The 14,683-nt window shown below is 40.3% G+C and overlaps 1 protein-coding gene across 2 annotated transcripts in view; it reads left to right on the forward strand.

Moving 5' to 3' along the window:
• Positions 1–216: 216 nt before the first annotated feature.
• Positions 217–14,683, forward strand: part of gria2b (glutamate receptor, ionotropic, AMPA 2b) — a gene marked incomplete at its 3' end in the record, with an annotated part of 39,053 nt that continues 24,586 nt past the window's right edge. For both annotated transcript variants that reach the window (XM_083891558.1, XM_083891559.1), the window contains exon 1: positions 217–319. In XM_083891558.1, the coding sequence (XP_083747684.1) occupies positions 232–319 (88 nt within the window). In that variant the 5' untranslated portion in view covers positions 217–231. The remainder of the gene's footprint in view (positions 320–14,683) is intronic.

The raw sequence follows: 14,683 nt of genomic DNA on the forward strand, positions 1-14,683 counted from the left end.
AGATTGGTAGGTATCTGTTACTTGAAAACGCACATATATATCTATATTTTTAAAAAAAACAAACAAAAAAAAAAACACTTGGCTTAAAAAGCAGAGAATCTGTAAATCTCAAAAGACAATTTTCTTGAATAGGTTTATTCTAGTCGGAGCGTAACTGGCATTTCTGTTCGGTTTTCAGGGGGACTCTTTCCAAGGGGCGCGGACCAAGAGTACAGCGCATTTCGGATAGGAATGGTTCAATTTGGCACTTCGGAATTCAGACTTACGCCTCACATTGACAATCTGGAAGTGGCGAACAGTTTTGCTGTTACCAATTGTTGTAAGTAAAACACACATTCTCCTTTTTTCTTTATTTTTTGGAAGATTCCCTGTAAAGCATCTATGTGATCCTGATTTATTGATGTGCCCATGTGACATATTATGAGTTTGGATAAAGGCTAAATGAAATCCGCAGTTATGATGGAGAACCACCTGAGCTGTTTAATCTATATTCCATCAGCAGACTTATCGAGGACGTGCTGCTGGGTGTAGTTGAAAGCTGAAAGAGCACCGTGTAGGCAAGGGGGAAAGTTGGTTTCCACAGTAACAGTCACTCACATCCATTCCATTTTCATTCCATTTTCATTCCATCAGATTCAAGCATCAATCAAAGACTTCGCTGCAAAAAAAATAAAATATCGACCCTATTTATTCTGTCCATCCATCAGTCTTAACGATTTCCTTTTTTTTTCTAAAGAGAATAAGGTCGAACAAGTGGCGGTGAGATAATTACACTTGAATCCAATCTCCCATTAACGTGTCATTTCTAAAGCTGCCCATTCACACTAAATCACTTTTTTATAATCTGCCTCGTTCATTCCAAAATAAAACCCAAAGGAGATTAAATCATTAAAAACTATCGTCACATTTTTTTTTGCGAGGCAAAAAAAAAAAAAAAAAAAAAACTTGCTGACGATGTCATGTGTTTTCTGAGCTCAGAAGCAGCGATGCTCACCTTAAAGACAGACAGACTCTGTGGTACTGAGGGTTAATAACGTGCGGCGAATTAACAGGTCGAAGATGATTGACAGTTCAATATAGGAAATATGGAATAACAGCGTTTAACCAATCCACATCTTGACAGCTCTGTCACTTCCCACAGCATTTTTTCCCCCCACGTTTTTACAGATTAAATTGGATTAATTCCATTTTTTTCCACCACCACCAGGACCAGGATTGCTGCCTTTTGTCTTTGAAACCCGCCACATGCAAATAGCTTCTACGGTCGCTATTTTTAATAGCCACAGCTCGCACATTTCATTAGGCGGTTGCCAGGCGACTACTCCTTCCAACAGTCCCTTAAACATAAATCAAACGCTTCTGATTGGTTGCGCGCTTTGGCCCAATCGATTTTCATTACCATATAAAAGCTTCCTGCATGAAGAGCTTCACAGTTGCGCGTCCGGCAGATCACAGCCGGAGTAATGCTCCACATACACATGTTACTTCGTGAACTCTAAGTGGAAATTGTAAGCAGCAAAGCACTGGGAAATAATCTCGAGATCAGGCACAAAAGTTGCCAAAAATCTCTCTTTTATCCCCGTCTATGATTAAACTTGGGGGAATCATAACTAGACAATGAGCAGGGTTTGTCACCCTCAGAGTGTTTCAAATTCAATTAATTGAAATTAGTTTAACTGTAGTTAATTTTTCCATGAAGTGTTCTGAAGTGGTCCAGAGAGATCAGGGAGTGGAGCGGGGGTACAGAGGTGCGATTAAAAAAAAGTAGAATATGGCATTTTGATTATTTTAGTCCTCTTTTCAGTTGCAATTTAGTGATTCCCAAAAATGGGTTACTGTTATGTATATAAACAATTTAAGAAATGGAAAGATAAATAAAGATAAAAACTGAATAGATTATATAATAGTGTCAAACCCCTGATGGAATGATTGTTAGTAGCTTTGTAATTGCTGTAACCATTATTTTTGGTTAAGTATTTCATATGAAAGCAATTAACAGAAGATACAATCTCCTGGTTCATGCTTGCTGGTACAGTGAGAAAAATGTTGAGGCTGCTTCACCGCATCTTTGAAAAAATAGCACTTTAATTTGGTAAGGTTTGCACACAGTTAACGACTCTGAATGTGCAATGATGCGTCATGTATGTGATTTGGTTCAAACATGATGGTGTATGCACATTGAACTCTAACCCTCCTCGATTTGACATCTTCAGTTAGACTTCGACTCAGAAGTGAGGGGGGCAGCGTGGCTAAGGTGAGGTCAGGACGGGTTTGCTTTTAAGCCAGTAGATGGCAGCCTGCCTCCCAATCCACCTCCATCTGTAATTATAGTGCATCACCGCCACTGCTACCAATCTGCCTTTTGTTTCATGAGACAGCAGTGGAGAATAAAAGCAATGCACAAGTGGAAGTGCTTTGAAAGCTGAGACTAATATAAGGGATCTGCTATTTGGAGACTGTGGAGGAAGTAAATAAGATGGAGGTCCTGTTCTGTTTCCAGTAATCATAAAAATGAGCCAATCATGAGGAGAAAATGGAAACTTTTCACTAGACCAAACACTAAAATAGAGCTCAGAAACACACCGCGACAGCTTCACCCTTACTTGCCCTGAGCAGATAACCAATTAAATTGTGTGTGTAGCGCACAGCACTAAAACCATCAGCACCTACTTTTTTTTTTTTAAACGAGATATCTGGTGTCTTCTGCTCATAGACTGCCAATGCAGAAGTAACAGTATACTGAAAAGTATACACCTTGGGCGACTGCAAAATAATTAAATTTCCATGTGAAAATTAGCCTAAATTACTCAATTTATGACATCTGTAATATATTTTACAGGGAGTTAATGTATTCAAACATTAGATTTAGCCTTTTCGTCAATTGAACACAATGGCAATTTTATAATTATTTCACCATTTAGAGGTAAATGGATGATAAAGCATGGCACGTGAGTGAAGTATGGATTTCCGGTTTCCTGTCATGGCAAAGGTCAGGGACATCACCGATTCCCACTTACAATATTGTAGTTAGTTAGTGTTTTGTTCTCCTAACTTGGTTTGATAAAAGAATAATACTTTTTGCACTCATTTAATGTTTTCACATTATGGTACATGATACAGTGCGGACGTGTCTGAAGCATATATATGGATCTGTGTCACGCAGACGTATTACCAGCCCGTTGTACTTGCTCGGTGCAGCAGCGCACACTCCATCAATGCAGTGTGTCAGAGACAGTGGGAGGCAGGATGATGCATTCGTCCATCAATAACAGTTCATCTGGACAGTCCTGCATTTGCTGCCAAGACAAATGTGTGTGTGTGTGTGTGTGTGCATGTGCTATAGTGTGTAGCTATATCAGTGTGTTATCCACCCAATGCAGCACATTTAGACCCCACAAGGTCATACAGCGAACTTTAAAAACACCTCACATAAAAAAAACATTTTAACCGAAAAAGTAATTTTAGTTAGTATCCCACTTTGTTCAAAGCAAACTCTTCCCACTCTTCCCAGAGCAGCACAGGTCAGTGCCAATTATCCAGCCATTTTAAAACTTCAAAGTTTTCGTTTGTCACGCTTGAATCGCAGCGTGCCGTGATTTCATGCACTCATATGTGCACACAACATCTCAGGGCCACATGCATCCATTCGTGCATCAAAAGCTTAAACCAACACTATTTTGTGCAGCCGAGCACCGGTGGGGTATAGCCAATTTATTGTTCACACTAATTAAATGTATTCGTCGCCATTTCAGGAGGAGCTGTGAAATATTAAATAGGCCTGGGAGCTGGCCGGTCAGAAAATGAGGCTAAAGAAGCCTCTGTGGATCTTGGGCTTGCCCTGAATACAGCCCCCAATCAAGGCCTTATCACTCTGTTCTCCAAAAAAAAAAAAAAAAAAAAAAAAAGACTGAGATGACATCAGTTACAGCTTGAGAACATAAGTTTCTCAGTTGGAAGTCTCATATAGACTAAGTTTTTACCCACAAACTATTCAGGACGCTTTTGTCCTCCAGCATTGGTGAATAGTTGATCTCAACAACCACTACCCAACACGTATTTTTAGCCCAAATTGAACCTTTAAAGGTGCCATATGTAAGAATGTGGCCAACAACGGTTACTACATTCAAATTCAAAATACCAAGGTCTTTTAGGTTTACGTTTTCTGACGTAACTGGCAACCCATGGTTGCTCGGCAGCTGAGACTCTACTGACTGCAATGATTGGTAGACGGCGGTAGGTGGCGCCACATGCCAAAACATGATTTCAAAACATAAACATGATTTGCAGTCTGCAAAATATTTTTTTAATGCAAATATTTTGGCTGTACTGTTGTTGTTGGTGAGTTCAGTTTGTTATATGAACATTATTCCTGAGTCTCTGTGACATATTAGGAGGATTTTATGGCCAGTTGCTTTAGATTTATTACATAATGCACCTTTAAGTTACAAGTTAATCGAATAAAACCAATGAGGCAGGGCTACATGTCTAATGATGGCTTGTGTTGGTTGTTTATTTTTGTTAGTTGTCACACATGATAACAAATTGGTGACTTCCTCCTGGGTTTAAGAAAAGTACAGTGGATCATTGGAAATGATATTTCATGGCACAGATACAGCACTATAGTAGTTTACTGTGCAGTGCAAAACAAAAACCCTTCATCTTCTTTGAGAGCTGAGTAGTAAAAATGGTAATTTATTGTCCCCCTTTTGACATTTCCAGTAAGGACAGGATGCTGAAATATGGCATCTACCAACAGTCTTGCATTCAACCTTTATATTTCAACTCAGCAACGCGGTATAAAAAAATGACTTCACATTGTTGTTTTTAGTCACGTGTGGAGTTGTGTTCAATGTTTTTCATGAAGGTTTACATGTTCTCATTCATTTATATTCACTTCTTTGGGTTTGCAAATAAAACCAATTATCCATTATTAATTGTACCCAAATACCCATGCATAGCTGTACTTTTTGCTTGTTTTTTCTTCCATGTCTGTCAACTAAAACCTAAAAAAACATCTCCTTCGTTTTTCTTCAGCCTTCTATAAAACTGTAAAAGTTCATCAGCGCCAAGAGCACCATTTGGCCTTTTTTTTGCTGTGGTTGAGGCAAAATCTATCAAAAACAGTCAAGAGCTGTGTGTTGTGGTAGCCAGAATGATTATAGATCAGCTGTCTCTTACACTACATCACTGGTATGATAGATTTCAGTTTCCTGAACATGAAGTCCTCTGGTGGATGTGGGAACAATAGAGACTTATGATTTAGTATAAACACAAACAAGTCACACTTAGGACAGATATGTTGTTTAGTCGTATTTTCAGCTAACCAAGTTCAATATTTCATTTACATTTAAACAAATATCATTTTAAGGCAATTTTTGTGTATAGTTTATGAAATAAATACACATTTCCAGAGTTTTCAGCCACATTTCTTGATTTTCATCAGTTTAGTTTCCCTACAAACAAAACCAGGAGGTCAGGGGACTGTGGGTTTGGTAAATTTACAGAACACTGCCATGACACAAAAACCACGTCAAATCAACGCAGAGGCTGTTGTGTTTCTAAAAGGTGTAGTGTTGGGAGTAAAGCTCCAGACTGCCACCCCCTGCTGATCATCAAACTGATAGATGAACAAAATAAACTCCAAAAAACCCAAAGTCACTTTCCCACTGAAAACAGAAACCCCAGAAAGACAACCAAAGAGTGTTGACTCTCTGGACACAAGAGAACCGACTGGCTTTATAACCTCCCAGTCTGGCTGATTAACCTCAGCTGTGGCAGAACAACACAGGTGCAACCAATAGCTCCTGATCAGGAAGGAAACCTGTGCTCTTGTGTCTGGATTGTTGTCCACAACAGAAGTCTTCACAAAACATCAAACGACAATACAGTGGCAATATGGCGATATTAGGAAAATCCTTATCGGTGAATGTGTGACTCCATTTTGTCAACTCAAAGTTGAATAAATGGAGAGTAAGTGGATGAATATTTAACAACAACCAAACTTTTTCCGGAGAAGAGGAGTTGTCATAGCAAGCATGGAGTACAACGTGTCCTTATCATGGCGGTGATTAAGATTTCATCTGGTTGGGTTATCGGGTCTTACATGGTGTTCTTGTCAAACTTCTTAAGATTTGATTATGTGTGTGTGTGCTAAAAGAGCAACACAGGGGAAACATAAAGAAATGAAAGGAAATGATATGTGAAAAATAAAATGGCACATGATTCAGGGCACATCAGTACATAATGTGTTAACACAGCGGGAGACCTGTGAGACACAACTGTGCTTGTCCTTGTCCTTGTCCATGTCCATGTCCACTGCTGTAAAGTTATGTCTCACTGAGCAAAATGCAAATTTTGAGAGCGAGAGTGTTCTTTTTCAAAAGGGCAGGAGGACTCAGGCGAAAGGTGGACACAGCCAATTTCAACAGCTCTCTGCAGCCCTTTGCCTTTTTTTGACTGGTAGCGTACTGAATTACGCCCCGGTACTTTATCCCGATACAATTTCCCATTCTGTATCATTTGACCAGAGGTCATTTCAAAGGTCCAGGCAAAAGGAATCTGGTACATTGATCACCAGATCACCCAACCCTAAAACAAAACAAAACAATATAATAATATACAATATAAAATATTGGTGGTAGCCTCTTATGTAGCTGCCATTCATGCTTTTGTCAGCAGATCATTTTTGGCTACATTCAGATCGATCACCAGCTACATTGTCCAGATTTGGTTTGACAGCTCACGTTCTTACCACGTGTCTTGCTTCTAAAATGGCATGGACGCACACAAATACCTTTTTTGCATACGTCATCAACAACAGTCAACGTATTTGTGACACTACACACTGTAGCATGAATTATAGGTAAGGTAATCTGTACCTTTATTGATCTCCCATAGGAGGAATTCAGAAACAGAAGCTATTGCAGTGAATTTGTCAGTGACATTATTGTTTTATTTTCCTGTGCTAAAAATAGAAAAAAAAAATCTCACACAGAGAACAGGAGTCCATCATTTTAGGTCATAGTCATTGTTTCGTCCACGTGGTGATCGGGTTTTTCAAATGGTGTACTCAAAAGTGTTACCTCCTCTTGTGGTGAGAGTAAATTGGATGGGTGTATTCAAGTGTGCTGCCACTGGATAGTTCAGTTTTCTGCATTTAATTGAGGTTATGCGCTGCAATTTGTGTTTTTAATGCTCTACTTGTAACACATGATTTTGCCATGCTGCTATTTGCTGGTCATTGACGCCAATGCTAATACAGGCAAAACATTGCATGGATTCCGATATGACCCTTCCTACTAATGTCACATGGCAAGTATGTGATCTTGGACCACATACTGAAGTGAACACATTTGACCACATCTATGGAAAAAATATATTTTTGAGTCACTTCAGCTTGGTAATCCAACCAAAGCTTTAGAGAGTTTCCGGACACTTTGTAGTTACAGACTCACAAACTTGTCATTGGATTATTGTAATCAGCTCTTAGTTCCGACAGTCACAACTGTTACATGCTGCTGCCTCACGATGACTCACACAAACTTTTCCCACCTGCTCATGAATACATTGCCCTCCTGCTCTTTTTTATTCCTTAACATAAAACCATTTTGTCCTCATTTAGAGCTTTGGTCCACATCAAGCAGGCAATGTTATAAGCAGGTCTGCAAAGCGCTGCCTGTTTTGCTTTTGTTCTCCGGTAAGAACTCGTCCCCTTGATGGTCTGCCTGCTTCAATATAAGGCTCTCATTTGGAGAGGAGCCAAAACATCTCAGCAGCTGTTGTCTCGTCAGACGGTTTTTCAGTAATTGAACAGACGATTTTTCCACGCATCACATGTTAATAGTACTGTAGTGCTAAGCAGTGATGCTGTTTTATTAGCATACTCATGGGTAGCATGTTGAATTCCTTCCAATACACCCTCACAAATGGACATTCAAAGGAAGTGCGAGTGATTCACTATGTATAGCCACAATCTGTGGGTAGTTTCTGGCCCTCTCATAAATCAATAATGGAAGGATTCAGCAGTCTCAAAGGAGTTCAGAGGGTTAGGGGTGTTTTTTTTTTTTCCCTCGTACTTACCTATAGAGATTTGTGAAGGGGTCAAATGTTGATCTTTGGCTGACACTTGTCAAAATAAGCGAATAGAATCTTAAAATCCTATAAGATTTTGCAGTGGCAATTGGTTACCAAATTCAGCAGAACAGGACATAATGCCGGTTTGAATGTTGCGTGACCAGCCATATCAGCCCGACAGTACATGCATGGCTTAGAACGGTCTCACAAAGGTGAAACCAACTGAAAAAGGGGCTGACAACAAGTTTTGTAATAACTGCCAAGCAACATAGACAACGACATGGACAATTAACAGCAGATAAAATGACAGAGAGAAACAAGTTGCAGCCACAAATGAAAAAATAAAACAATCTGTGTCAGCGCCCTACGCAGGTGACATCCACGTATAACAGAGTCAGACACACACAAAAGAGTTACAGTCAGTTGTGTTCACAGTGGGGCAACAGTCAGCAGTCAGACTGTAATGATGCAGCAAGGAACTGGCAACTCCAGACTGTTCTTGACTGTCTGCTCCTATTTTCCCTGTTGTCTGGCTAAAGTTAGAGAGTAAACTGCTGCTGCTGCTGCTGTAGTTGACAGGAGTGAGGTTGCTCATACACAGGTCAGTTTACAGTGTGCCGCTCATAAAGTGGACACCCACACTGGTCACTATGGCGATGGAGTCCTGCACTAACATTTAAAGATTGAAGGTCTTGTATCTCCTTGAGTCCGTACATCTCCCCTCCTGTGATGAAACAGCAGGGGAAACACAGGGGGAAATGGAGGGCAGCTGCCACCATTTGCACACCAGAAGGACATTATACAGTAATTATACAGTAATAGCCAGTTTGATACCATTAAATCCTGACATTTTGCTTTCTTCTCTGCTCTATGTGTCGGATTCAATATAGATCGCCTTATACAAATCCACTAAACGCAGCTTCTGTAATTTGTCAGATTCTTGATTTAGCATTATCTAGTAATGCTGATACTGCTTATTTTTTGGAAATAGTTTTGTCAAGAATCAAAGTATTGAGTTAAAACTTTAAGATCATGAAAGTTGATAGTGAATGGACTGTATTCTCTGAATGGGCAAAAGTCTGGTTACAAGAAGAAGTCCATTTGTATCAAGTCAATGACAAAATGACAACACATCTAACTTGAATTATACCAGCAGTGAAAATATTACTGAGGAGTTAAACGTCTCAAGTGGAAGTTTCAAATACAGCGTTCAGTTTAGAAATCATGGTTCCATTTTGAGCCAAAGAGAAAAAATAAACATAATAGCACTGGCCAAACTGCAAAAACAGCATTCCCCAAATCAATGTGTGACATAAAGAGGGGTTGACATTTGACTGGGGCTTAACTACGACTAATAATCTGCTTCCATTGACAATTCATGGGATTGATTGTTTAACAACACGGCACTGTCTCTTCTGCTAACAGTAATCATGATTCCAATTATTGCCATTAACCAGACCTCTTCTAATACTTGACTCGTGATCAATAACCTCATCCACATTCATCTGCACTTGGTCAGCCAAGGAGAGTAACTGCATCACTATCGCCCCTTACAAATAAAGCATTATTGCCCTTCTACACTCTAAGAAATAAGGGTTCCAAGGTTCTACCTGGAACCATTTGCCTCTGAAAAACCCTTTCCTGAATAAAGGGTTTTAAAAGGGTTCTTGGTGGAACCCTCCCAAAGGGTTCAAGTTGGAACCTTTATAAAAAGGTTCTATACCTTTATACGTTCTTTACTTCGTTTTATCACCATAATGAGTCCTGTTTTTGTGTTCTATTTTTTTGTCACATTTGCATAGAAATCCTCTCCAGAAATGGAGGCATCAAATCCCATGAGGTGGCTGCAACAGCAAAGTCAATCTTAATTTTTAATGCTCACTTTATTCTGGGAAAACCAAACCCCCTGGAAGGTCAGAAGCCAGTCTTCTACCTTTGGAAGTTGGAATATTTTGTAATCTCTGTCGATTTCTGTGAGACTTTTCAATGGCACCGATTGAAGGTGTGTAAGCTGTTGCAAAGACACAATGTCAAAAGTGTTTTAAATAGCACAGGAAAGGATATTGTCTGGAAAAATTAAGCCATTGTCAAGGGTGCAGTCTTTTTCATGCTAATGTTTATTTGATCTTCTCTTCCTGACGTCCCTGTACTGCATATTTAATAGTTGTATCCCTTATCACAGCATGTGCATTAAGAGTCGTCTTTGAACATTTTAGCCTAATGTCTTAATGTAAATTAAATCTACATCACCATCATCATTAAGCAGTTTTGAATAATGTTTTCCCAACTTCCTCATGTTATTGTCATTAAGCTTCCTATTCTGCAGCACTTCTAAGTGCTTTCAAGTTACCATGAATGCAACAGAGTTGCACGCCTTTCACCAGCATGTAAGAGCATAATCTTTCATTTTTCCTTGGATTTTTAACTTCAGTCAAAAACAGACACAAGTGGCTGCTAATGAGTTTGGCTCTATTGTTCACAAGGATCACAAAAGCAACAGAAGTCAGATAGTTTTTTTTTTTAATGTTGGAAGCATAGACAACGAATGCTGTGTTATGTTTATTGTACCTTGTTGACAGTAGATGGTAATTAATGCTGAACGTACCCTGTGAACCCCTTTATGCAGCCTAAATGAATGACTCATTCTATATTGACCTTGTCAATAAAATTCTAAATCTATAATGAAATCAAAAAGCGGTATCCTTGTCTCACCAGGGATTTGTTGTAAGATGCTGTGGTATTGTATGCTGAGGCTACATTATTTATCAAATGTAATACCTTTTTCATCTCTTCTGCCCATGCCATGCAAGAGAAATGATAGATGCGTACTACATAGAAAGAGAGAGGGATGAATCAAAGGATGGAGACAAAGGGGAGAGTGTGAGCTGAGAGGTGAGGTTTTTATTGATGGGATTTATGGTGGCACATGTGGCTGTTCTAATTAGAGAGAGAGGAAAAGGGTATACAAAACAACCCAGAATGGATGAGAAGAACAAAGATAATCAGTGTATATAAACACTGAAACCTAACATATTAAGACTCGGTTCACTTGTGCTATTTGAACAGGGGCTATCGAGCACGGCATTGTCTATTAATGTCTCTTTTCTTTGCTTCACTTCTTTGAGTTTGATCCCCGTATTCATCTTTAGCAAACACGAGCAGTCTGGTTGCTATGGCAGCTGTTCTCCCTCGGAAGCTGGATGAACTCAGAACTAATTTTGCTCTGGCAGGTTCCAGGATCATTAGAACATAGAGCAGCAGCTTCGAGCTCCGCTTTGGTATTTCCACAAAAGGTCAGGGGACACAAAATATTTTGTTATTACAGGAGGCAGACGGAATTTGAACAACGCGGCCGCCTGTGATGTATGGGTCAGCTCTGCACGATCAATATGGCCAAATAATTCTGTGTTGTGCTTCGCGGGATGAATTACTTTGCCTTGGACGAAGCAACGCAGTGCTTCCCTCTTTTCTACTGTGACTGAGCCACAAATTAGATCAAGGCATCTTGTGAAATCTCTTTGTAAGAAGAGCAGTGACTTAACCAGGTTTCTCATACTGGATCAATAGCAGTTTGTCTTTGAACTATCCGGTCTGTTTAAGCGTGTGCATAATATATGCGGCAGAATGCTGCTTATTAAAAGCCCCAATTAGTGGTTAAAACCGGTTTTGCTTGGATGGACATTTATTTAAAGATGTTTGGAACACCAGATCGCTGTATCCTGTAGTGAGACCTTTTGTTGTGAAACAGACTTGGCCATGAGTACAAGGCAAATATTCTAAATTAAATTATATTGCAGTGTTGCACTGACCTCTTTTTCACATGCCCATATCGTCATATTGATAACATTAGCAATGGCTCAGTTCTGTTCATGTAAGGATGGAAAAGCAGTGTCCACCCTTAATCTATAGCAGATAAATTGAACTCTGAATTGAATTATTTACACCTACTTTTTGTGTTTTGACTTCATCATTCTGACAAACTTCATCCACCTATCAATGCAATGAGTTAGTGATGGGATCGGCAGTTCATTTGAGTGTACTGAATCGCTAGAATCCGTTCATTAAAATGATTTATTCGAAAGATTCGTTCACCGAATCGTTCAGTGCTTAGCAGGAGCCCAGTGCCCTGCTACGTGACTCACGTCCTCCCTGAGTGCAGATCGTTCGCGCCGCGGGTCATTGAGTGAGTGACAGCGCGAACGAGATTCACGTCCTCAGCTGCAGTTCTCCAGTTCTCTGTGTGTCAGTTCGTTCGCGATATCATGACTGAGTAAGTGTACTGACATCGCGAACGAATCACAGCAGCACGGCAGACACAGTTCTTCTTACTAGTCACTCCCTCCCCGCTCGCCGCACGTTGGCTGCCGTCGTTTGCCGAAGATTCACCAGTGAGTCACAGAACGCTGCAGTTCTTTCGAACGAATCATTCACGACCGACACAACACTACAGTGATTGTCTTCCTGTCTGTTAATCCCATGACTATCTACGCCAGTGTTTCCCAGGGGAACCCTGCTCTGCATGTTTTAGACGTTGCCCTGCTCCAGCATACCCGATTCAAATGGTCAGCTCGTTATCAAGCTCTGCACAAGCCTGATAACGAACCATTCATTTCAAGCAGGTGTGTTGGAGCAGGGTGACATCCAAAACATGCAGGGCAAAGTTCACCCGACAGGCTCCAGACTTCAGGTTTCAGGTGAATGTGCAGTGCCGACTTTATGACATTATTCGGATAAGAAATGCAAGAGATATAGGTTGAAAATGTGACAGATACAGCGCTGAAAAAGCCCCTTCAAAAAACCAGCCACACAGTGAATGCATACTTTAGTTAAAGAAGATGGTTGAAAAGGCTGAGAAACGTTGGAATCACCTTGTCACTCATAGATCCTACACAAAAACAACTGATTGCATCTGTTTGTTTGAGGTTTCTGTAGATCTCAAAAAAGGTTCCATACATTTTCAACAGCTAAATACCATCATTTAAGAGTTTGTTTAACTGTTGGACAATCTCACAGGAGAGATGCACTGAGGAACGTTCAATACATTGGTGGTTTAGTGGTAACTGGCATAGCAACAAGAAAAATAGTGATTCTTCCTGGTCGGGATCTGGTGTAGATGATCTTTTCCAAGCAGTTTCTGAAGCTCCACATGGGGTCACATCCCCCTCCTCCTATTAGATACATGCTAACATATTCAGAAGTGCATAGAACACAAGAAGCAGAGCTTAAATGATGTCTTGCTCATTGTGGGTGTGTCGCACAACAGTCACATACCAAGCCTCATATAGAGAGCATTATAGAGAGCATTCATCAGATTCTGCTCTTCAGAAAACCTACATTCTTCATCCACGGCCGACTGAAAGCCTCCAGGAAACAGGTCAGTGAGCAAAATATCGAGGGAGAAAGAAAGGAGACAGAGGGAGGAGAAGGGAGGAGGAGAGTCAGACGTTGATAAGAACTGAGCAGCACTGTTCTTCCCGAGACCAGCTGCCGGAAGAGCAGCTCAAAGGCAGACAAAAACACTTCCCAGTGTGCCTCGCTGGCCCACAGTGACACCTCCCAGAAGTCTTCCTGTCGGCCACTCAAGAGCGCGACTGCGCGTTGTCACCCAGGCAACGGCATTCAGCACGGCATATACATGAAAATAAAACGGAAAAAAAATTAATAACCATGAGGTTTTTCACAAGGTGGTTTATTCAGCTTAAAAGGACATAAACATTTTATAACCCTTTAAATTTCCAGGGCAGTTTCTGCATTTAGTATTTATGGTAACTTTGAGAAACTGTCTTAAAACTACTTCAGGTGTGCAGCAGAAATGTTTAATGCTTGTGGGTGATTTATTCTTTATGCTTTCAAGAAGAAAAAAGCAAAAAAAAAAAAAAAATACCCCCAACACCACATACAATGATGTGTTGAGATGATTATAGGAGGAGGGAAGATAGAACATGGCTGAGATATGTTACCCTGGCAACCGTCTACAGAGGGAATGAAACCAGAGCGTGCCTTTATGGGCTGTAGACAAAGCCATTAAAATGCCGTGTGCACTCCATAAATTTGATAAGGTTATTAATAAATATTTTGCTTTGCTAAGTGTTGCAGGTTCCAGCTTGACTGAACATACTTGGTATTTTATGATCTGGTGGAAATCGTGTGAATATAGGAATTCAGCAGGTGCCTGAAGAATGTTTTGACAGAGGCACATAAAGAAAAGATGAAACGTTGTTCCTCAAGTCAGAACTGCCTCTGTTCATTTTTACATTTTGATAAACAGGAGTAGTAGACAGACCTCGCATCCTTGGAACGCTGTGAAATAAAAACAGTAATAGGGCTCAGGAGGTTGCTCTCTTACCAGAAGGTCAGCAGTTTGATCCCCAGCTCCTTCGGTCCACGTGTTGAAGTGTCCTTGGGTAAGACCCTGAAGCTGAAATTGCTTTTGACACGTGTCAGCAATGTGTGAATGATGTTTGATCGGAAAAAAGTGCTGCATACAGATGCATGGGTTAGATGTGTTTAAGTAAGAGCGAGTGGAAAAGCATTTATTTACAGTAACTTACTGTTTATGTCTACAGGGATTCTGGGGATTAGAAGTAATGCTCATTACAAAAGCTCCATC

The sequence above is a fragment of the Microchirus variegatus genome (assembly GCF_963457635.1).
Source record: "Microchirus variegatus genome assembly, chromosome: 6".
NCBI lineage: Eukaryota > Metazoa > Chordata > Actinopteri > Pleuronectiformes > Soleidae > Microchirus > Microchirus variegatus.